The sequence below is a fragment of the Pseudophryne corroboree genome, chromosome 6, assembly GCF_028390025.1.
Source record: "Pseudophryne corroboree isolate aPseCor3 chromosome 6, aPseCor3.hap2, whole genome shotgun sequence".
Taxonomy (NCBI): Eukaryota; Metazoa; Chordata; class Amphibia; order Anura; family Myobatrachidae; genus Pseudophryne; species Pseudophryne corroboree.
The window spans coordinates 571,781,751-571,805,815 of record NC_086449.1 but is presented as its reverse complement, the minus strand read 5'-3'; the positions used below and the strand labels follow the sequence as shown (position 1 = coordinate 571,805,815).

General features: G+C 45.2%; 1 protein-coding gene and 1 pseudogene across 1 annotated transcript in view; one reads left to right on the top strand and one right to left on the bottom strand.

Annotated features, from left to right (window-relative positions):
• Nucleotides 1–306: 306 nt before the first annotated feature.
• Nucleotides 307–426, bottom strand: LOC134937798 (5S ribosomal RNA; annotated as a pseudogene).
• Nucleotides 427–20,324: 19,898 nt separating this feature from the next.
• The window catches only part of ANO4 (anoctamin 4), a 416,268-nt gene continuing 412,527 nt past the window's right edge, over nucleotides 20,325–24,065 (top strand). Inside the window, exon 1 of the mRNA XM_063927829.1 lies at nucleotides 20,325–20,963. Within this exon, the coding sequence (XP_063783899.1) occupies nucleotides 20,642–20,963 (322 nt within the window). The 5' untranslated portion in view covers nucleotides 20,325–20,641. The remainder of the gene's footprint in view (nucleotides 20,964–24,065) is intronic.

Here is a 24,065-nt window from a genome sequence, read left to right as displayed (position 1 = left end):
GTGCTGAAAAAGTCGGCTTATACTCGAGTATATACGGTAATTTACATTGATTTACACTTTGGCTTTCATCTGCTGTTGGGGACTCCTAGCATGAAAAAAAAGCTTTTTTTTGGGACCGCACTAGTCTGCAACAAACTTTTAATGCCCTCTGAAAAACAGTAACGCCTTTGTGTAATATATGACCATCATTTGTTCTACAGAAATCCTATTCAGGATTATTTTGACGTAGAAAATTAAATCATAAGTCATACAGAACCGAATGCCACATGGTATTATTGAGGATCACTCAAGATCGGGCAGAAGAATTTTTTGCAGTACCAGGGTGTTCCAAGGTGGTCTCCCATCCGAGTACTGACCCGGCCCTCCACTGCTTGGCTTCCAAGATCAGACAAGATCGGGCATCTCCAGCGGGGTATGTCCGCATTTATTTAATCTGCCCGTTCAGTCAATCCCAATACCCGTCTTGCCAAAATTGTATATCCAAAGTGATCTAGATCAATCGTGTATTCAGTATCTATATTTATCTTATGTCCATAGAAAAGGAGTGCAGTTCTAGCAAAATCAGGATAATGGTAATGGGACAATTATCATGTGCAATTATCCTATGCAAGGGCGTCCACTTGCATAGCCAGAATAGAGTGGTGATCTACGGTGAGGCAGCAATTATAGCAATCCTGTTGCTGTCATAATTGTTGTATACTGGTTTGTGTATTCAACATCAATAGTACAGTACATGTAGCCTCTAACAATTTATATCACACACACCAATCCAAATTTTCACTATGGGGTATATTTACGAACATTCGTAATTTTCGGAAAAAGGTCAAAGTTCAAACACGAATGACATCGACAGTGTAAAACTGCAACTTTTTGAATTTATTACGCCTAATTTACTAAGCTGTCGTATTCGGATTTTTCATTTGTTCCGATGTCGATGTCATTCGTGTTTTTTTCCCGTTTTTTACGGCAGTGATTAGCAAAACACTGCCGACTTTATCACAATGAATCTCGGCCGGATCTGTGTGATCCGTGCTGGGGTTCATTTTTTTTTTTTTTTGGAAATAAACACTGTAAAACGGCGAAAAAAAATGCGTGGGGTCCCCCCTCCTAAGCATAACCAACCTCGGGCTCTTTGAGCCGACCCTGGTTGCAGAAATATGGGGGAAAAAATGACAGGGGTTCCCCCATATTTAAACAACCAGCATCGGGCTCTGCGCCTGGTCCTGGTTCCAAAAATACGGGGGACAAAAAGAGTAGGGGTCCCCCGTATTTCTAAAACCAGCACCGGGCTCCACTAGCTGGACAGATAATGCCACAGCCGGGGGTCACTTTTATATAGTGCCCTGCGGCCGTGGCATAAAAAATCCAACTAGTCACCCCTGGCCGGGGTACCCTGGGGGAGTGGGGACCCCTTCAATCAAGGGGTCCCCCCCCCAGCCACCCAAGGGCCAGGGGTGAAGCCCGAGGCTGTCCCCCCCCATCCAATTGGCTGCGGATGGGGGGCTGATGGCCTTTTGTGAAAATGAAATATTGTTTTTAGTAGCAGTACTACAAGGCCCAGCAAGCCTCCCCCGCATGCTGGTACTTGGAGAACCACAAGTACCAGCATGCGGCGGAAAAACGGGCCCGCTGGTACCTGTAGTACTACTACTAAAAAAATACCCAAAAAAAGACAAGACACACACACCTTGAAAGTAAAGTTTTATTACATGCATCCACACAAACATACATACATACTTACCTTATGTTCACACGAGGGTCTGTCCTCTTCTCCAGTAGAATCCATGGGGTACCTGTTGATTAAATTCTACTCACCAGATCCAGGGTCCCAGGCTCCTCGTAGCATCCATTTGTAATCCACGTACTTGAATAAAATAAAAAAAACGGACAACCGAGCCACGCACTGAAAGGGGACCCATGTTTGCACATGGGCCCCCTTTCCCCGAATGCCAGAAACCCACTCTGACTTCTGTCTAAGTGGGTTTCTTCAGCCAATCAGGGAGCGCCACGTTGTAGCACCCTCCTGATCGGCTGTGTGCTCCTGTACTGACTGACAGGCGGCACACGGCAGTGTTACAATGTAGCGCCTATGCGCTCCATTGTAACCAATGGTTGGAACTTTCTGCTAAGCGGATGACCGAAAGTGACCTCACCGCTGACCACAAAGTTCCCACCATTGGTTACAATGGAGCGCATAGGCGCTACATTGTAACACTGCCGTGTGCCGCCTGTCAGACAGTACAGGAGCACACAGCCGATCAGGAGGGTGCTACAACGTGGCGCTCCCTGATTGGCTGAAGAAACCCACTTAGACAGAAGTCAGAGTGGGTTTCTGGCATTCGGGGAAAGGGGGCCCATGTGCAAACATGGGTCCCCTTTCAGTGCGTGGCTCGGTTGTCCGTTTTTTTTATTTTATTCAAGTACGTGGATTACAAATGGATGCTACGAGGAGCCTGGGACCCTGGATCTGGTGAGTAGAATTTAATCAACAGGTACCCCATGGATTCTACTGGAGAAGAGGACAGACCCTCGTGTGAACATAAGGTAAGTATGTATGTATGTTTGTGTGGATGCATGTAATAAAACTTTACTTTCAAGGTGTGTGTGTCTTGTCTTTTTTTGGGTATTTTTTTAGTAGTAGTACTACAGGTACCAGCGGGCCCGTTTTTCCGCCGCATGCTGGTACTTGTGGTTCTCCAAGTACCAGCATGCGGGGGAGGCTTGCTGGGCCTTGTAGTACTGCTACTAAAAACAATATCTTTTCATTTTCACAAAAGGCTATCAGCCCCCCATCCGCAGCCAATTGGATGGGGGGACAGCCTCGGGCTTCACCCCTGGCCCTTGGGTGGCTGGGGGGGGACCCCTTGATTGAAGGGGTCCCCACTCCCCCAGGGTACCCCGGCCAGGGGTGACTAGTTGGATTTTTGATGCCACGGCCGCAGGGCACTATATAAAAGTGACCCCCGGCTGTGGCATTCTGTCCAGCTAGTGGAGCCGGTGCTGGTTTTAAAAATACGGGGGACCCCTACTCTTTTTGTCCTCCGTATTTTTGGAACCAGGACCAGGCGCAGAGCCCAATGCTGGTTGCTTAAATATGGGGGAACCCCTGTCAATTTTTTCCCCATATTTCTGCAACCAGGATCGGCTCAAAGAGCCCGAGGCTGGTTATGCTTAGGAGGGGGGACCCCACGCAATTTTTTTAAAGAAAATAACCACTTTCCCACCCCTTCCCACTGATATACATGCACGGATCTCATGGATCCCTGCATGCCTATACAATCACGGATTAAAAAAGCAGGTCTGTTTTTTTTTAGCACTTTTTTACGAGTTGTAATTTTTCACGGCAGTGTTTGTTTTTTTTTTGCTTTGCACTTCTTAGTAAATTACCGAGATTCATACTTAAACAGCCGCGTTTTGACCGATGGTGTATTCATTCGTATTTTTTTTGTTGGACTTCCAAAAAATTACGAATGCCCTCATCACTGCCGTGATTATTGCTTAGTAAATTACCGAGATGACACTTTGATGAAAAAACGGCATCTCGGTCAAAATCGGGACCTTAGTAAATATACCCCTATGTATGAGCCTCTAAAGCCTGATCGTACATTTGCAAGAAAATTTTTACAACGTGTCAGAGAGGCTATAATGAGGGAGAGAGAGCAAATAAACAGCTGAAAATGTTTTCAATAACCATAGCAGACGGTAATGTACATGAGGGTAATTAAATAGCAATCTGCTGCAAAATTAAAGCTAAACCTGTTAGGGTCTCCTGCCCTGTGCTGCCACGTCGTCATGGCAACCGGGAGACAAGTGCTAGTGGAGTAACCTGAGCGCAGCTGATACTCCGGTTCGGGTCTTTTGCTGTGCAGTGGTTATAGGCTCTGTGCACGGCAGGGGATCCGGTGCTGGTTTTTGTGCTCACAGTCTGTAAGGTCTGAGTGGGGCGTGGACAGCACCTGCTTTATAAGGCCTCTTTTCAGGGTAAGCAGATGCTGCTGAATCTTTGTTGGTTAGTCAGTTCATGAAAGTTAGCCAGTACTGTGTAGCTTTGTATTTGTTTGTTGCTTACTGCAAATAGGCCTGGGGATTTGGTATTACACTCTGCCAATCCAGACCTAGCAGTAAGACTGGAGTCAGTCGTTTAGCTTGCTGGGGTTCTGTTACTACTCTGTGAACTTAGCAAGTTTGCGGCTGTATTCTAAGACTTGCCTGTCTAATCCTGTCTCACTGTGCTAGGTGTCAGGGGTCAGTTTAGTGGCAGTAAGCTAAAACCTGTGCACTGCAAGTGAGAAATAGGATTGTGGAGACTCTCCTTGTGTCTATCATTCCATCTCTGACCAAGGAGTTTACTGCCACACCCGTTGGTAACCCTTTAGGGTTTTGCTGTTGCCCTTAGCAACAGCATTTCGGGTTCTCTACGTATTAAAACACAACATCTTGCTTTTTCCATCTGTGCAGTTCTAATACAAGGGAGATACCCAGTTCCTTAGCCTCTGGGCTTCTCTGTTCACTTTGTGTGTATTTTGTTACCCTATTACCTTCTGTGTACGTTATGTAATATTCCCCAGTTTGTCTGTGAGTCCATTTGTTTTGCATAACAGTTCAAACACCAGTACATTCCTGCAGACACTGGAGTGCATAACAGTTCTGACACCAGTACTTTCCTGCAGGCACTGGTGTGCATAACAAAACCACAGCTTGAAAATTCTTTGTACAATAATCTGCCATCGGGCCTTTGATGCCACTTATGAATATACCAATTTACTCCCAATACCTGTTGGGTACCACACAACTCCAGCACCTCTTGGAGCAACCAGAATATGCCCATGCACTATAAAATTCAGATAGCTATATCACTGACCTGATTTGGGAGTGTTGTGGACTCGGGGCTTCTTCCGATGACCGGGAAGAGGAACCGCTACTGGGTCGCAGTAGAGATGGCCGGATGTAGGTCTTCCTCATGCAGGATTAAGACGGCAGGCAGGAAGCACGGAAGAATACTTGAAGGTTTCCTGAAAGACAAGACTTGTAGAGATACTGAATGCTGAGGCACAGAGGTGCTGGAGGCACAGGTATTGAGGCACAGTAATGCTGAGTGCTGAGGCACTGAGGTGCTGGAGGCACTGAGGTGCTGGAGGCACTGAGGGTGCTGGAGGCACGGAGGTGCTTGGAGGCACGGAGGTGCTTGGAGGCACGGAGATGCTTGGAGGCACGGAAGTGCTTGGAGGCACGGAAGTGCTTGGAGGCACGGAGATGCTTGGAGGCACGGAAGTGCTTGGAGGCACGGAAGTGCGTGGAGGCACGGAGATGCTTGGAGGCACGGAAGTGCTTGGAGGCACGGAGGTACTTGGAGGCACGGAGGTGCTTGGAGGCACGGAGATGCAGACACAGAGACCGCAGGAACGTGGGAGCTCTGGAAATCACAGCTTCTATGGCAGAATCGATGATACTCAGGCACCGGATCTCTGCTCGGCGTCTGGTTTTGAATCCCCCGCCCTTGCCTGATTGGCGGAGCAGGCAGGTGACGTCAGTCCTGCTCCGCCTCCCTGACCCCACTCATGATGGCGGCGCCCTCGCTCCGGGAAGCCGCCGGAGGAACGCGCCGACCCGCCGCCGGGACCGGAGACCGCCGGGGGAAGAGAGGCGCCGGGCAGACCAGGTCACCCGCAGGGACAAGCGCGGCCGCCGTTGCCTGCGGTGAGTGACAAGCTATAGGACTTAAAGGACAAGAACAAGAAGTGGAAGATTCCCTTGCACTGGCGCTATAATCAGCTGCCCTAGGTATCTACCTCCCTAAGATGTCACCAAACACCTAGGAAATACAATATACAATACAAATGGGAGATATACAACCCTGGGCGCTTTAAAAGTTCATATATATGAGAATACGTTCCTTCTCTTTGTTATTAGGTGTCTTCGTGCTTCCCTTTTACTCCACTCTGCGCTTTATTCCACTCAAGGTGATACGGTATATAGTCAGAGTTTTGAATGTGAAGAAAGAGAAAAAAATATATATAGTGTAATACAGTCTTTATGCAAACTTCTGTATATATGAAACAGGGGGGTTTATAAAACGAGATTCAATAGATGGAGCGTACCACACTCACTATAGACACAGGAAGGGTCAAACTTGTAAAGGTATCTTTAACCAAAAGAAGGTAGGCGTACCCCACTCACACTGTCACTGGAGATTAGGAAGCGCATCAAGGTATCTTTCACGTTTGTCCCCTTATATCTCCTCCAGTTGTCCCAGTAACAATATTGGACTTATAAATCGGAAAGGAACAAGCACATCAAGGTATCTTTAAAATTCTTTAAATTATAATCACAATCTGCGTACCCCAACTCACAGTGTTGTTTCTGTTATAGGCACATCATGGTATCTTTTCCCTTGGTAGCCTTCACCCGAAAGGTTCCTCCACAATTTTTTCTGCAGGAAAAATATTATATCCACCAATCGAGTGTAAAATAGCAGAATTTTATTATACGAAAAGGGTCCCAAAGTCTGGGAGGATCCAACAACTTGAAACACAGGGTACAATCCAAACGGTTCAACAGGTAAAAAAAAAAATTTTTACCATAAAAATACACCAAAGTTAAAATAAAATATAAAATATAAATTACCATACACACCCCAGCTGATCTCTGGAATAGTTAGAAAGCAATGCTAATATTCAAAAAATTACCTTGTTTCCAGAGTCAGCAATATGTGTTGGGATGGTATGGGAAAAAAACTGGCTGTTCACACTCCTTCTGTCGTCAATGCATTTCGGTCACCAACTGACCTTTATCAAGACATGGGTGGAGTGTGAAACACCCAGTATTTAAACTATGAACAGCCAATCATTATACACAGGAAATGACCTCATATTGTTATAATTATGTAACATTATTTAAAACTCTTCATTTTTATTCAATTTCAGCTAAATTAGCTGAATTAATGTCCCCACTTAGTGGTTCTTTATATCACAAACATTTTATAAACGTTTTACTGTTATTAATCACATGGAAATGGCCTGTTGCCATGGCTACATCCGGCATCAATGACAATTCCAAAATCCATAGCCTGGTTTTTAAACTGTGCACAAGTGTATCCTGTGCCAGAAGTCCTAATGTCTCCCCTGGTCCGTAAGTAGAGGGAGAACAACATGTTCCTACCCCTCGTTTCAGACTACCGGGTTGCTACGGTGATATGCATCCGGAAGCGACGAATCGGCCGGGTCGGGTTGCTATGGTCACTCTCGACCGGAAGTACAGGCTCCGTCTAGCTGCTGTGCGTGTGGAGTCTCGCGCTAGTCAGCTGACGTTGGCCGGAAGCGACGTAGTTTTCGTGCAGGAAGTGCTTGCGTGTCATTTTAAACTTTAATGGAACGCAGACAATGATCATTCCGGAATCCACGAGCCCGCACGTAATAATGCATTTTCATTGGTCCGGATGCTGTAGCCTTGGCAACACACCACTGGTTATAGCCTGATCACCGATCTCTTCCATTACATGTAATAAAAACAAAGACAATGTGTGTTAATATCTTTATAAACATCTTCTACATTTTCGTATACCAAAAGGAAGGGAATAATGGAAAAGCAACCTAGGGAGTACGAAAACAATAATATGTGAGTGGTGTTTTATCATCACTACACATCATTTGGTTTCTCCACTCGACTTTGAAATTGAGGGTGTAAATGGTTTATAAAAACCATTTCAATTCAAAGTCGCTGTTTAACCCGCCTGGACTGAGAGTTTTATATTTATAAATGTAGCTCATTTCAGTTCTGGCAAGTTGTTTTGCCACATCCCTACTCCTCATGTTTTCCTTTATGGCCTTCAGTCCAAAAAAGCCGGATATTTTAGAAACTGCACAATTATGTTCCTTTTTAAAATGTGCAGAAAGGGCATGAGTCTCCATGATGTCTCCATTGATATTCCGTAAATGCTCGCCTAGACGGACCTTTAGAGGACGTGAAGTTCTTCCAATATAGTACATATTACATTCACATTTGATTGCATACACTACATTTTTCGTGTTACATGTTATAAATTCCTTTATCTCCACTCCTACCCCATTGATGTCAATCTTTTCAATCTTTTTGCAACCACCCCCGGCAATATTCCTGCATCCGATACAATTACTGCATCGGTAAAAACCAATCGACTTAATGGTTGAAATTTGTGGTGTGGGAGCATACATACTTGATACCAAAGTTGATTTTAAATTGGGGGCCTTTCGATAAATACATTTAGGCTTTTCCGGTAATAATGGTCCCAAAATGGTATCTTTTTTTAAAATATGCCAATGTTTACGTAACACATTTTCTACCTCTTTATGTTCTTTAGAATATTGTGTAATGAATGCAAATTCATATTCTTTATTTGGTTTATTCCTCAATTGGTTGCTTTGTATGGTAGTGGATTTTACTGTGTTTGCAGACTCCAAGGCCTTCATGATTTTATTTGTATTGTATCCACTGGCGAGGAATTGGTTACTCATTTCCTCTGCTTGTGTTGAAAAGACTGCATCTGTGGAGCAATTCCTCCTCAGACGTTTAAACTGTCCATTTGGTATGGAGTTTATCCAGTTGTCGTGATGGCAACTGGAAGGTGGAATATAACCCCCAGAATCCGTGGGTTTAGTGTAATTTTTAAACTGGATATTCCCTTCCTCCACATATATTGTGACGTCAAGGAAGTTAATCTCAGTCTCCTGTACGTCAAAAGTTAGTACTATGCCTTTATTATTCTCATTAAGTAACTTACAGAAAGATTCAAGCATTTCTCTTCCACCTCTCCATACAAAAAATATGTCGTCTATGTACCTTGCGTAGGACACCAGGTTCGCTCCAAGGGGATTATTAGCCCAGATGGTATTAAGCTCCCACAACCCCAAAAAGAGGTTGGCATAACTTGGAGCGAACCTGGTGCCCATTGCGGTACCCCTCCTTTATGATTGAGTTCTAATTTATTCAAATCATCAAGAACTACAGTGCTGAAAGTTTCTACCAAACTGGTAGAAACTTTCAGCACTGTAGTTCTTGATGATTTGAATAAATTAGAACTCAATCATAAATTTTCTAATTTAACCAAAAAAGAAAAACAAGCCATGAAAGATCTCAAACAAAATAAGGACATAATTATAAAGTAGTAGTGTATGCAATCAAATGTGAATGTAATATGTACTATATTGGAAGAACTTCACGTCCTCTAAAGGTCCGTCTAGGCGAGCATTTACGGAATATCAATGGAGACATCATGGAGACTCATGCCCTTTCTGCACATTTTAAAAAGGAACATAATTGTGCAGTTTCTAAAATATCCGGCTTTTTTGGACTGAAGGCCATAAAGGAAAACATGAGGAGTAGGGATGTGGCAAAACAACTTGCCAGAACTGAAATGAGCTACATTTATAAATATAAAACTCTCAGTCCAGGCGGGTTAAGCAGCGACTTTGAATTGAAATGGTTTTTATAAACCATTTACACCCTCAATTTCAAAGTCGAGTAGAGAAACCAAATGATGTGTAGTGATGATAAAACACCACTCACATATTATTGTTTTCGTACTCCCTAGGTTGCTTTTCCATTATTCCCTTCCTTTTGGTATACGAAAATGTAGAAGATGTTTATAAAGATATTAACACACATTGTCTTTGTTTTTATTACATGTAATGGAAGATATCGGTGATCAGGATATAACCAGTGGTGTGTTGCCAAGGCTACAGCATCCGGACCAATGAAAATGCATTATTACGTGCGGGCTCGTGGATTCCGGAATGATCATTGTCTGCGTTCCATTAAAGTTTAAAATGACACGCAAGCACTTCCTGCACGAAAACTACGTCGCTTCTGGCCAACGTCAGCTGACTAGCGCGAGACTCCACACGCACAGCGGCTAGACGGAGCCTGTACTTCCGGTCGAGAGTAACCATAGCAACCCGACCCGGCCGATTCGTCATTTCCGGATGCATATCACCGTAGCAACCCGGTAGTCTGATACGAGGGGTAGGAACATGTTGTTCTCCCTCTACTTACGGACCAGGGGAGACATTAGGACTTCTGGCACAGGATACACTTGTGCACAGTTTAAAAACCAGGCTATGGATTTTGGAATTGTCATTGATGCCGGATGTAGCCATGGCAACAGGCCATTTCCATGTGATTAATAACAGTAAAACGTTTATAAAATGTTTGTGATATAAAGAACCACTAAGTGGGGACATTAATTCAGCTAATTTAGGTGAAATTGAATAAAAATGAAGAGTTTTAAATAATGTTACATAATTATAACAATATGAGGTCATTTCCTGTGTATGATGATTGGCTGTTCATAGTTTAAATACTGGGTGTTTCACACTCCACCCATGTCTTGATAAAGGTCAGTTGGTGACCGAAATGCATTGACGACAGAAGGAGTGTGAACAGCCAGTTTTTTTCCCATACCATCCCAACACATATTGCTGACTCTGGAAAGAAGGTCATTTTTTGAATATTAGCATTGCTTTCTAACTATTCCAGAGATCAGCTGGGGTGTGTATGGTAATTTATATTTTATATTTTTTATTTTATTTTAACTTTGGTGTATTTTTATGATAAAAATTTTTTTTTTTTTACCTGTTGAACCATTTGGATTGTACCCTGTGTTTCAAGTTGTTGGATCCTCCCAGACTTTGGGACCCGTTTTGTATAATAAAATTCTGCTATTTTACACTCGATTGGTGGATATAATATTTTTCCTGGAGAAAAAATTGTGGAGGAACCTTTCGGGTGAAGATTACCAAGGGAAAAGATACCATGATGTGCCTATAACAGAAACAACACTGTGAGTTGGGGTACGCAGATTGTGATTATAATTTAAAGAATTTTAAAGATACCTTGATGTGCTTGTTCCTTTCCGATTTATAAGTCCAATATTGTTACTGGGACAACTGGAGGAGATATAAGGGGACAAACGTGAAAGATACCTTGATGCGCTTCCTAATCTCCAGTGACAGTGTGAGTGGGGTACGCCTACCTTCTTTTGGTTAAAGATACCTTTACAAGTTTGACCCTTCCTGTGTCTATAGTGAGTGTGGTACGCTCCATCTATTGAATCTCGTTTTATAAACCCCCCCTGTTTCATATATACAGAAGTTTGCATAAAGACTGTATTACACTATATATATTTTTTTCTCTTTCTTCACATTCAAAACTCTGACTATATACCGTATCACCTTGAGTGGAATCAAGCGCAGAGTGGAGTAAAAGGGAAGCACGAAGACACCTAATAACAAAGAGAAGGAACGTATTCTCATATGTATGAACTTTTAAAGCGCCCAGGGTTGTATATCTCCCATTTGTATTGTATAAGCTATAGGACTTAACCTATCCGTGATAAGCACATAAAGACATTATGTGAAATAATGACTCATATAATATCAATTTCTCCAGCGGAAAACTGTTAGATGTCTATGTGTATATATACACACACAGGCAACATCTGAATGCATTAATTTAAAGCAGATTAATACCCTAGTGTGGCTGCAATAAATATGCTAAAAAGTTTTTATAGTAGGTATGGGGTATGTGTTCATACGATACCAATACCAATCCTGCTGTGGCCAGTTACCGCTGGTAAGTTCTACTGGTAAGTGGCTCCGGAGGTGCGGTGGAAATGAAGCCGTAATCTGACTTCAGTGTGGAGGGTGTGGAGAGGTTATCAGCTGTTTCCTTCAACGCCGCTGACTCTGATCCGCATGCAGCCACTGCTCTCCAAGATAGTGCAGCTTGTAGTCGCGGTGTATCTCCCGGCTCTCAACGGCTTGCCGCCGTTGCCTGGGTAACTGTCCCTGAGTTCCGGTTAGTGCGATCACGTGTGCGCACCACGTGACCGCGAAGTAGAGTGACGTACGTTTCGCAGTGTAGCTTTTTGTTTCCTGGATACACAAAAAATGCCAAAGAAGGGGTTATCGAGACTTGGAACATTTGCCCAGTGAGAATCTCTTCTAGCATTGGGTATTTTTTTGCTTCTTTTTTGACAAAATGCATCTTAGTTGCAATGCAATGTGACTAGGACATATATGGAAACTGTGCTGATTAATATTATATGTAATGCCTTTGTATATGTAATACATATATAATACTATGCTATATGACGTGTATATCTGTGTGCGACTGAGTCTCTGAATATGTGGGCCATACTTGCCTACTCTCCCGGAAATGGCCGGGAGGCTCCCGAAAATCGGGTGACCCTCCCGGCCCCCCGGAAGAGCAGGCAAGTCTCCCGATTCACGGGGTCCCCCCTGCCCGTCCGCCCACTTAGTGTGTAAAGTGGGCGGTCCGGGCAGTTGATGACGCGATTCTTGCTGAATCGCGTCATCATAGCCACGCCCCCTGCAGTGTAATGCCGGTGATCGCGGCATTGCAGAGCGGGAGCGTGGCTTAAAGGAGGCATCATTGTGACCCGCCCTTGCTCCGCACCCATCCCGCCTCCGGCACACCCCCTCCTCTACGTCACAGCCTCCCCTGCCCGACCTCTGAGCCGACCTGGCTGCTCTCTCCCGCAGAGAGCAGCCAGAATGTCGGTAAGCATGCTGTGGGCCTAGGGGGTAATTCCAAGTTGATCGCAGCAGGAAATTTTCTAGCAGTTGGGCAAAACCATGTGCACTGCAGGGGAGGCAGATTTAACATGTACAGAGAGAGTTAGATTTGGGTGTGGTGTGTTCAATCTGCAATCTAATTTGCAGTGTAAAAATAAAGCAGCCAGTATTTACCCTGCACAGAAATAAAATAACCCACCCAAATCTAACTCTTTCTGCACATGTTATATCTGCCTCCCCTGCAGTGCACATGGTTTTGCCCAACTGCTAAATAAAATTCCTGCTGCGATCAACTTGGAATTACCCCCTAAAGCAGAGTTGATTGCAGCAGCAAATTTGTTAGCAGTTGGGCAAAACCATGTGCACTGCAGGAAGGGGGGGGGGGGCAGATATAACATGTGCAGAGAGAGTTAGATTTGGGTGGGGTGTGTTCAAACTGAAATCTAAATTGCAGTGTAAAAATAAAGCAGCCAGTATTTACCCTGCACAGAAGCAAAATAACCCACCAAAATCTAACTCTCTCTGCAAATGTTATATCTGCCCCTCCCCTGGAGTCCACATGGTTTTGCCCAACTACTAACAAATTTGCTGCTGCGATCAACTCTGAATTACCCCCAGTATGCGAAGTGCTACAATGTAGCATCTGCAGCTGTTATCCAGTACAAGTTCTGTTCTGCTTCAAATACAGGCTCGGTCACACACAATATACAAGTGTCCTATATCAAATTAACCAGCACAGTTTCCTCATGCATCAAAATCGTATTGCGTTGTGGCTAAGACGCATTTTTTGGAAAAAAAGACGCTCAACGTTAGCAGAGTTGCATGGTATTTGGCAACTTACTCACGCCAGGCATCTCGCACTGCATAACTTATTGAGGCTAGATGTAGGAGGACACATCTGTACTTGCCAACTCTCCCTGGATGTTAGGGAGACTCCCTAAAATAGTAACAATCTCCCTAAATCCCTGAATAGTCTAGCTATCTCCCTTATTGCACCTTACCCACATTATGTAGCTGTTATATACTTGGGGCGGGATTTACTATAAGCCATCGCCGCCTCTCGCCGCCTACCGCAGCGATACTAATCGCATATGTACTAACATATGCGATTAGTATCGCAATGCGGTATAGAAGGCCCCCCGCGATGATGTCTGCCGGGGTCGGCGGGGGTCAGCGGGGGTCTCCGTCACTTCCCAGACTCGGGAGGTGACGTGTGCAGGGAGTCCCCGGGCTCCTCCTCCTCCTCACCCCTGCAGCCGGAAGGAGACAAGGCTGTGATGCGGGGGAGAAGGAGTAGGGGGCCGCACCAGCAGCAGCTCAAATATGCCAGGGGGGAAGGGGGGGTCGTCGTGAGCGGCGCGGGGCGGCGGCGGTAAGAACCCATAGGCTTCTATAGGGTATCGCCATAAAAAGATGGCGATAACCTATGAGGCGAAAATGCGGCGGTCGGGAGTTAGTACATATGAAAATGCAGTAAAACGGGGGTTTTACCGCATTTTCCCTTTAGTAAATCCCGCCTTTGGGGAGAAAAAAATTAATCAGAGATATAAACATTCAATTTGGATAATTTCCCTGCATTGGTTATAAGGCACAGTCTGGGGCAGATGTAGTAACCTGGAGAAGGCATAAGGAAGTGATAAACCAGTGATATGTGGAAGGTGATAAACGCACCAGCCAATCAGTTCCAATATGTAAATTGTAATATATATATATATATATATATATATATATATATATATATATATATATATACAATTCAGCCGGCACCCCAGTACAAGATATAAATGCCCCGGTGTCCTGTTCATAAACACTTCATACTTGTCCAAAAAGAACGTCACTCAGGGACTGTCATCATAGCAAAAAGTTGTATTAAAGTCAGATCAAACGTAAACGTTTTCGGGGACTCAGCCCCTTCATCAGGACCACAGACAATAACTATTGTCTGTGGTCCTGACGAAGGGGCTGAGTCCCCGAAAACGTTTATGTTTGATCTGACTTTAATACAACTTTTTGCTATGATGACAGTCCCTGAGTGACGTTCTTTTTGGACAAGTGTATATATACACAAACACAAGATCCGGCACTCAAAACATCCAGTGTGCAGCTTGCTAGGTGCCCTCTGTAGCTGCCGTTATTGCCAACAGCCCAATGTATACGTCACAAATCAGCGGCACTCCGGACAGATAATAAAGACTAAAGAGTCATCTTGTTTTAAATCGACGTTTCAGTGCATGGCAGCACTTTTATCAAGATTTTCAGACAGCATGCTGTCTGAAAATTTGCTCCTGCATAGCAAGACTGCAGATTCTAAGTATATGAAGCTACTACAAAACCGTTGCAACTAGGCAGATCTATGTAGTGCGCAACCACACACTACATAGATCTGCTCAGTCGCTCACAATGCTGATTATTTCTCTGGCAATTAATTTGCAAGTGTCATATCCAGGATTAGAACCCACAACCTATTACACTGGAAGCAGGGGCGTCGGAATGGGGGGGGCAAGGGGGCAGCTCGCTCCCCCCAAATATGGGAGAGGCGCCATACAACTTCCTCTGCCTGTGCATGCCGCCGCCGCCACCACCAGCTGCAGAGCGGCACCCTGTGTGCTGCTAATAGCGCGGGCGCGCCAGAGCCGGCCCCAGAATGTGCTTAGCCGCAGCTGGCCATATGGGAACCGGGAGGGCGCCGCTGCGCAGCGCACACGGGAAGAAGAGGACGTACCCCCGATCACCACATAGGGGCTGTGATCAGTGATCACCAGCAAGTACGTGTGGGCCGGGGGGCGGAACAGGGAGCCGCAAGTGCTGTCAGAGAGTGAGGGCGGGCTCTAGCAGTGTACACTGCTGCCTTCCCCTCTCTTTCGGTTGTGCTCTTTCTCCTCAACGCTGCCAGTCAACAGAAAACATGGTGGAGCCGATGGAAGCACGTTTATTCAGGATCTGCAGCTGTGATCTGCTGCGTCAGCTCCTCCTCCGCTGGGTGCAGCTAAGTCACAATCTGAGATGAGCAATGCTGCGCTGCCCCAGCATCTTATCACTGTAGCTAAAGACAGTGTATGTGTGCCCCCATATCCCTCACCAGGCCCCACAATATGTGTCACCATATCCCTCCCCCCCCCCCCAGGATGCGTGTCCCCATATCCCCCACTCGGCCCCACTATGTGTGTCCCCATATCCCTCACCAGGCCCCACAATATGTGTCACCATATCCCCCCCCCCAGGATGCGTGTCCCCATATCCCCCACCCGGCCCCACTATGTGTGTCCCCATATCCCTCACCCGGCCCCACTATGTGTGTCCCCGTATCCCTCACCCACCCACCACTATGTGTATCCCCATATCCCTCACCCGGCCCCACTATGTGTGTCCCCGTATCCCTCACCCGGCCCCACTATGTGTGTCCCCGTATCCCTCACTCACCCACCCACCACTATGTGTGTCCCCATATCCCTCACCCTGACGCACTTTGTGTGTCCCCATGTCCCTCACCCAGCCGCACTATGTTTGTCCCCATGTCCCTCACTCACCCCACTGTATGTGTACCCCCATATCCCTCACCCGGCCCCACTATGTGTGTCCCCATGTCCCTCACCCACCCCACTGTATGTGTACCCCCCCATATCCCTCACCCGGCCCCACTATGTGCGTCCCCATATCCCTCACCCATCCCCACTATGTGCGTCCCCATATCCCTCACCCACCCCCCCAGTATGTGCGTCCCCATATCCCTCACCCATCCCCACTATGTGCGTCCCCATATCCCTCACCCGTCCCCATATCCCTCACCCATCTCCACTATGTGCGTCCCCATATCCCTCACCCATCCCAACTATGTGCGTCCTCATATCCCTCACCTGGCCCCACTGTGTGTGTCCCCATATCCTTCACCCACCCCCCAGTATGTGTGTCCCCATATCTCTCACCCACCCCCCAGTATGTGTGTTCCCATATCCCTCACCCATCCCCACTATGTGCGTCCCCATATCCCTCACCCATCCCCATTATGTGCTTCCTCATATCCCTCACCTGGCCCCACTGTGTGTCCCCATATCCTTCACCCACCCCCCAGTATGTGTGTCCCCATATCTCTCACCCACCCTCCCCAGTATGTGTGTCCCCATATCTCTCACCCACCCCCCACTATGTGCGTCCCTATATCCCTCACCCATCCCCATTATGTGCTTCCTCATATCCCTCACCTGGCCCCACTGTGTGTGTCCCCATATCCTTCACCCACCCCCCAGTATGTGTGTCCCCATATCTCTCACCCACCCTCCCCAGTATGTGTGTCCCCATATCCTTCACCCACCCCCCAGTATGTGTCCCCATATCTCTCACCCTTCCCCCAGTATGTGTGTCCCCATATCCCTCACGGATGCCCCACTGTGTTGTGTCTCCATATCCCTCACGGATGCCCCACTGTGTTGTGTCCCCATATCCCTCACCCATCCCCCAGTATGTGTGTCCCCATATCCTTCACCCACCCCCCAGTATGTGCGTCCCCATATCCCTCACCCACCCCCCAGTATGTGCGTCCCCATATCCTTCACCCACCCCCCAGTATGTGCGTCCCCATATCCTTCACCCACCCCCCAGTATGTGCGTCCCCATATCCTTCACCCACCCCCCAGTATGTGTGTCCCCATATCTCTCACCCACCCCCCAGTATGTGTGTCCCCATATCCCTCACTGATGCCCCACTGTGTTGTATCCCCATATCCTTCACCCACCCCATAGTATGTGTCCCCATATCCCTCACCCACCCCCCAGTATGTGTCCCCATATCCTTCACCCACCCCCCAGTATGTGTGTCCCCATATCCTTCACCCACCCCCCAGTATGTGTGTCCCCATATCTCTCACCCACCCCCCAGTATGTGTGTCCCCATATCTCTCACCCACCCCCCAGTATGTGTGTCCCCATATCCCTCACCCACCCCCCAGTATGTGTGTCCCCATATCCCTCACCGATGCCCCACTGTGTTGTGTCCCCATATCCTTCACCCACCCCACAGTATGTGTGTTCCCATATCCCTCACCCACCCCCCAGTATGTGTGTCCCCATATCCTTCACCCACCCCCCAGTATGTGTCCCCATATCTCTCACCCACCCCCCAGTTTGTGTGTCCCCATATCTCTCACCCACCCCCCAGTATGTGTGTCCCCATATCCCTCACCGATGCCCCCAGTATGTGTCCCCATATCTCTCCCCCGCCCAGTATGTGTGTCCCCATATCTCTCACCCACCCCCCAGTATGTGTGTCTCCATATCCCTCACCTGGCCCCACTATGTGTGTCCCCATATCCTTCACCTACCTCCCAATATGTGTGTTCCCATATCCCTCACCGGGGACCCACTGTATGTGTCCCCATATCCTTCACCCGGCCCCACTATGTGTGTCCCCGTATCCCTCACCCACCCCCCTGTATGTATACCCTCATGTCCCTCACCGGGCCCCCAGTATGTGTCCCCCCATATCCCTCACCTGGCTGCAGGTGACAGTGACAGAGGGGTAGGTGACAGTGAGGGAGGGGCAGGTAGCAGACTCACTCATCCCGCTGTTAGTAAACATGACACTTGGCTTTTGAACCTGTTTATTGTGTATTTGCTTAGTGCTGGAGAACACAAAGAGGAGCTGCACTTTATGGCTCCTTGCAGAACTGGCTTCAATGGTTGTAAATTCTCATTGTTTCTGAATGAGCCCACACTCACTGAGCCTGCAGAGTTCTCATTCTGACTGGGGCCCAGATTTATCAAACCTTGGAGAGTGATAAATAGCATGGTGATAAAGTGCCAACCAACCAGCTCCTAACTGTCATCTTACAGGCTGTGTTTGAAAAATGACAGGTGCTGATTGGTTGTTACGTTATCACGTGCCATTCATCACTATGGCTTAATAAATCTGGGCCTAAGTGGCTCTGCTAGGCAAAATGTGTGCAAATGTGTAATGAGCTCTACCTGGCGTAATGTGTATAAGGAGCTACCTTGTATAATGTGTATAATGGGCTCTACCTGGTGTAATGTGTATAAGTGGCTCTACCTGACATAATCTGTATCAGGGGTTACCTGAAAATACTGTGTATAATGAGCTCTACCTGGCCTAATTTGTATAAGGGGTTACCTAGCATCATATGTATAATGGGCTTTACCTGGAGTAATGTGTATAAGTGGCTCTTCCTGGCATAATGTAGATAATGGGCTATACCTGGCGTAATGTGTATAAGTGGCTCTATCTGGCATAATGTGTACAAGGGGACACTCACTCCCAGCTACTCCATAGAGTTCAGTACAGGTACAAATGTCCTGTCTAAGGTGGTCAGAAGTTAGGGGCGCCAAACTGAGATTTCATCTTGCCCCCCCAACAACCAAAAAACATTCTGACACCCCTGACTGGAAGCATGCACCTTACTGATGGAGATATCTGCTCTTGCATAGGAAGTATGAGAATTCTAACTATATGAACTTACTTGTAATTGTTAGAGAAATAACGTCATATAGTTAGAATTCTCGTGCTTCCTTTATAGGAGCAAATAGCTTCATCAGTAAGGTATCTGCTTCCAGTATATCTATAATAAAGAGGGTGTGATTTGAAAGGTGTAGTTACTAGTGGGGAAGTCGTCTATGGAAGAGATACCGGCTGCTGTCATTTAACTTAATTGATTAATGTCGCTGAACACACAGAACCAGGGGAGAAGTGCCCCCCTTCAAAGCAGGAGCACGGCGGCAGCTGACTCCGTTGCCTCCCAGAGTTCTGCCTCTGCTCCTACACTATGTTCACTGAAAGATGTTAAAGTTCTATTAACCTATTTGTTTGGGGGATAAATATGGCAGGAAGAGGGAGAAAGATGGGAGGAAAAGAGGAAGCTGAAAGATGTGAGGAAAAGGGGGAGATAGAAAGGCGGAAGGAAGAGGATGGGAGGAGGAGAGATGGGAGAAAGTAGAAGAGAGAATATGGGGGGGGGGGGGGGCGGATGGGAGCAAAAGGGGTAGATGGGGAATAGAGATATTTGAGGAATAGTGTGAGAGATGGTAGATGGTAAATGTGGGGAAGAGAAAGGTAAAGACCCCATGCAGCATCAGGAATAATACCTAGTGACCTAGTAGTATGGTGACTCCAAAATACCAATTTAAAAATGATTTCAGTAAAGAGTTAGTCAGGGTCTTTTACTTAATTTTAATATAAATTTCTAACTACATTTTCAGAACTTGTCAGTAAAGTATATTTTTTTAAAATCCATGATTTATCTGTTTTGATACTGCTGACAAAACGGCCTGAGGATATTTACTGCATCTTGCTAGTAATGTAATGACATAATATTGCAAACCCTAAGGCAGTTTATTATTCCAGTTATGAAACATAGACAAGCTCCAGACATAACACGCCATAATGCATTTTATTGATCTAGCTTGCACTGATCTCCAGAAAAAAGGAGGCTACAGAACTGTAATATACATGATAGAATAAAGTAAAGTGATGTACAGAATGCACTCCTAAAGGATATGAGAGAGGAATATATGCCTGTCAGACAGAAGGACACATTAAAGGTAAAATAACATGATGTTCCATTGAATACTATCATTCTGAAAAAGAAAAAAATCTTAAAATAATAAAATGATTTTATGAACTCACTCAAATAAAAGCACAACAAAAGTACATCTTGTTTTCTTTTGTAATAGATGGGTTCTAATTATCCTTCCCACCCCAGCAGTGTTAGAAGAGCTAGAACACACCCTTTTCTGCACTTCCCACTCCGGACTGTGCGCATCAGCTGGAGAGACAGGGACATGACTGATGCATCGCTCTTCTGGATTATGATTGCTCCGTCCAGGAATCTTCATCAAATGAGGGATCCTCCTTCCTCTCCGGCAGGTGTTGGTTTTAGTAGAGCCTAATGCTGTGAGGGGCCTTCTGACTATGTAAAAGGATTGCCTATAACAGATCATTACTTTAACAATACTCGGGATTAATACAATAAATCCAATAGGGTGCTGAGGGCTTCTGTCCCGGAAGAGGGTACAGGAGCATCACCCAATATTAAAAGGACAGTTGAACAGAGAAGGCTCCTGCGTGCATGAGGATCACTGAGCCGATAAAAAAAAGTCCTGGACCTCAGGGAGCTGTCGTGGAAGAGTTCCTTCAGTGGCTCAGGCAGCATGTGTCAGCCATGCAGGGATCGCACAAGAGAAAGCTGAGCGCTAAATGCAGCCCCCTGCGTGAGTTTGGTGGAGGGGCTCTGGAGCTCAGACACTACAAGTCCATCGATACAAAGAATACGCTGAGTGATGCCGGGGATATTAATTCCAACTCCTCTCGTCCAGAGACTGCTGTGTCTATGCCAGCCAGCCCAGCGAGGACCTACAGCAGAGGCAGAGGGTCTCCTCTCACGGGATACGGTATGTTATTTCATTTCTCTCTTATTTATTAACACCCCCCCCGCTCCCCCTCCAGACTCTAGCTCCTTCATTACCAAAGTGGATTTTTTTTAGGTCATTTCCAGCATACAGTAGATTGTTTTTAGCACCCTACCAAGGGAAGCCTGCTAATAATACTGTACACTGCATGAAGTTGTATGCCCCTGTACTGTGTGCTACCTAGGTAACACTTTCATACTTTAGCCTTCAAGGTGACAGCTTACATACATTTACACTGCATTCTCTAAGGTTCTAAGCTCTACACAAGGAACGCTTTTATAATGGACTATATACACAATTTAATAAATGTCATCTATAATAACTGTGGTAAGGGATGATAATTAAATGTATATGTTTGTAGCATTTGTTTGTCTTTGCGGACTTGCCCTTTTCTCCTTGTATTTAGGATAACATTTCATTGCTTAATGCCCGCTATTGTGTGTTCATCTAGCTTCTTATTATTGCAGTTCACTGTATGAATATTTTATTATTTTTATTAAAATGCAACCATTAAAAGGCAAAACAAAGTGTGGTCACGCTAATCGCTTTGTGTGCACACGGGTTACATTTCCAAAGAAATATCTTGAATTTTTTTTAAAGAAAAGTTAGGAAAAAATCTGGTTCCCAAGCGTGTAACGCAGTGGATCAGTATAAACATAATAATAATCCTTTTCCAAACCTGTTCAGTTTTGAGTTGATACTATATATATCATCTGCTAGACTGAATGTAAAACAAGTACCTTGTGAGATCTAGGGGGGTGGGGGGTCACCTTTCATTCCTGAGAGATCACCCTGACGCAGGGAAGTACCTGATGTCTTTATTAACTGCGTAATGCACTATTGAACTCTGTAAGCTGGCATTGGATGGATGGATAGATGACTACATCCATCCACGGCCCATATTCATGTTTTGCGCCTTGCATGGTAACATGAAACAAATTACAGTGCTGCAATACTGTATGGATAGAGTCAGAAGTAAGTTCAGTACTGACTCAAGGCACTGTAAATAAAGGATAGACCGCGAGATTTCTATTTTTCAAAGAGGAAAAATAGGTATGAGGTCTCCTAACACCGGTATTTGTGCGCATTGATGAGTTCATAATACGAATATATATAACATACAACAGAAAATAGTGATGGCACCGCCAAGCTAAAGCTGGAAACACATTAGACGAAAATTTGTAACAATATACTTGATAACGATATCGATAATTATATTTTTGTGCATATCGTCTAGTGTGTACGAACTATATCGTTAACGAGGGATCCGGTCTGAAGATCGACACTGTCTAGGTCGACCATGTTTAGGTCGACCACTATAGGTCGACAGTCACTAGGTCAACAGGGTTGAAAGGTCGACAGGGTTTCTAGATCGACATGTGCTAGGTCAACAGGTCAAAAGGTCAACATGAGTTTTTCACATTTTTTTTCTTTTTTCAAACTTTTTCATACTTTACGATCCACGTGGACTACAATTGGAACGGTAATCTGTGGCGAACGAAGCGAGGCACCTTGCCCAAAGCATGGCGAGCAAAGTGAGCTATGTGAGGGGACACGATACGGTGCACTAATTTGGGTTCCCGGTCACTGTACGCAGAAAACGACTCAACCCCCCCACCAAAAAAAAAATACAAACAAAAAAAAACTCCTGTCGACCTAGCACATGTCGACCTAGAAACCCTGTCGACCTTCCAACCCTGTCGACCTATTGACTGTCGACCTATAGTGGTCAACCTAACATTGTCGACCTAGACACTGTCGATTTGGTGATCCACACCCGTTAATGATGCTTGCTCCTGCGGGTCGTTAAATGCCCCCTCTGTCGTCTGTACATGCAGGTAAATATGGACTATATCGTTCAAAACGGCATGTTCGGCCGGTGGCAGGGTGATGTCATTGACCGATATAATTAGTGTTATCGTTCAGTGTGTACGCACTATATCATTTGCCCGGGAGTCAAGGGCAAACACTAGACGATATCGCTAATGTGTACCCAGCTTAAGAGGCAACTTACTATCCAGGTGCTATTGATTTAAATATTTATATGCATTCAGGGACGTGCAGTAAGGTAAATGGCTGGGGAGGCACTGGCTAGTACCAGAGCCAGATTCACACACAATATATAAGCCCAAGGGTTCACGTGGGCATTATACACTGGTGCAGCAGTACATACATGTGGCTTTATACACAGATGCAGTATATACAGTACATGTGGACATTATACACAGGTGCAGCAGTATATACATGTGGGCATTATACACAGATGTGGTGTATATAGTACATGTGGATATTATACACAGGTGCAGCAGTATATACATGTGGGCATTATACACAGGTGTAATATATACAGTGGGCATTATACACAGGTGCTGTATATACAGTACATGTGGACATTATACACAGGTGCAGCAGTATATACTGTTGGAAATTTGGTGACTTTTGATCAGAGATGTGTGGAAAAGAGAGGCTGCCATAGACTTTTTACTCCAGAGTTTTCACTGTAAAAATGATTAGAATAATACAAAGAAGATATTTACAATATTTTCTTTGTATTTTTCACATACTTTATATAGTCAAAACTCTGGCATATAAATTAGTATGAGAGGTCACTGGCATTTATATAACTGACATATTAGTATATGAACACTATTATATATCTTTTTTGTTGAATTAAAGGGCAAATAACAAAAAAAAAACTTGTAACATTCATGTAATGGTAAACGCTGAAAATGACATTGTGTAACCTTATTTGCAAAGTGAACCTGCAACAACATCTATCAGTTTAACAAATTTAAAATGTATTTATGGTTTCATAATCTATAAGTAAATCATAATTTGTATATGCTGGTATCAATTTAGCTGGATTATTCTTGTTTGTACATATTCATTTGAACTGAAATACTCAGTGGGACTAAGAGTCAGCAATGCCACATAACCGCAGAATATATCTCTGTTCTTGCTTTACTGCAAGCTATTATCCTTTGTTCTCATACTGTATGTGCATTGCTCCCCACTGTTCCTTTAAATACTGTAGGTTTACAGTCAGGAAGCTACATGATCTCATATTCATCATCTTAAAGGATC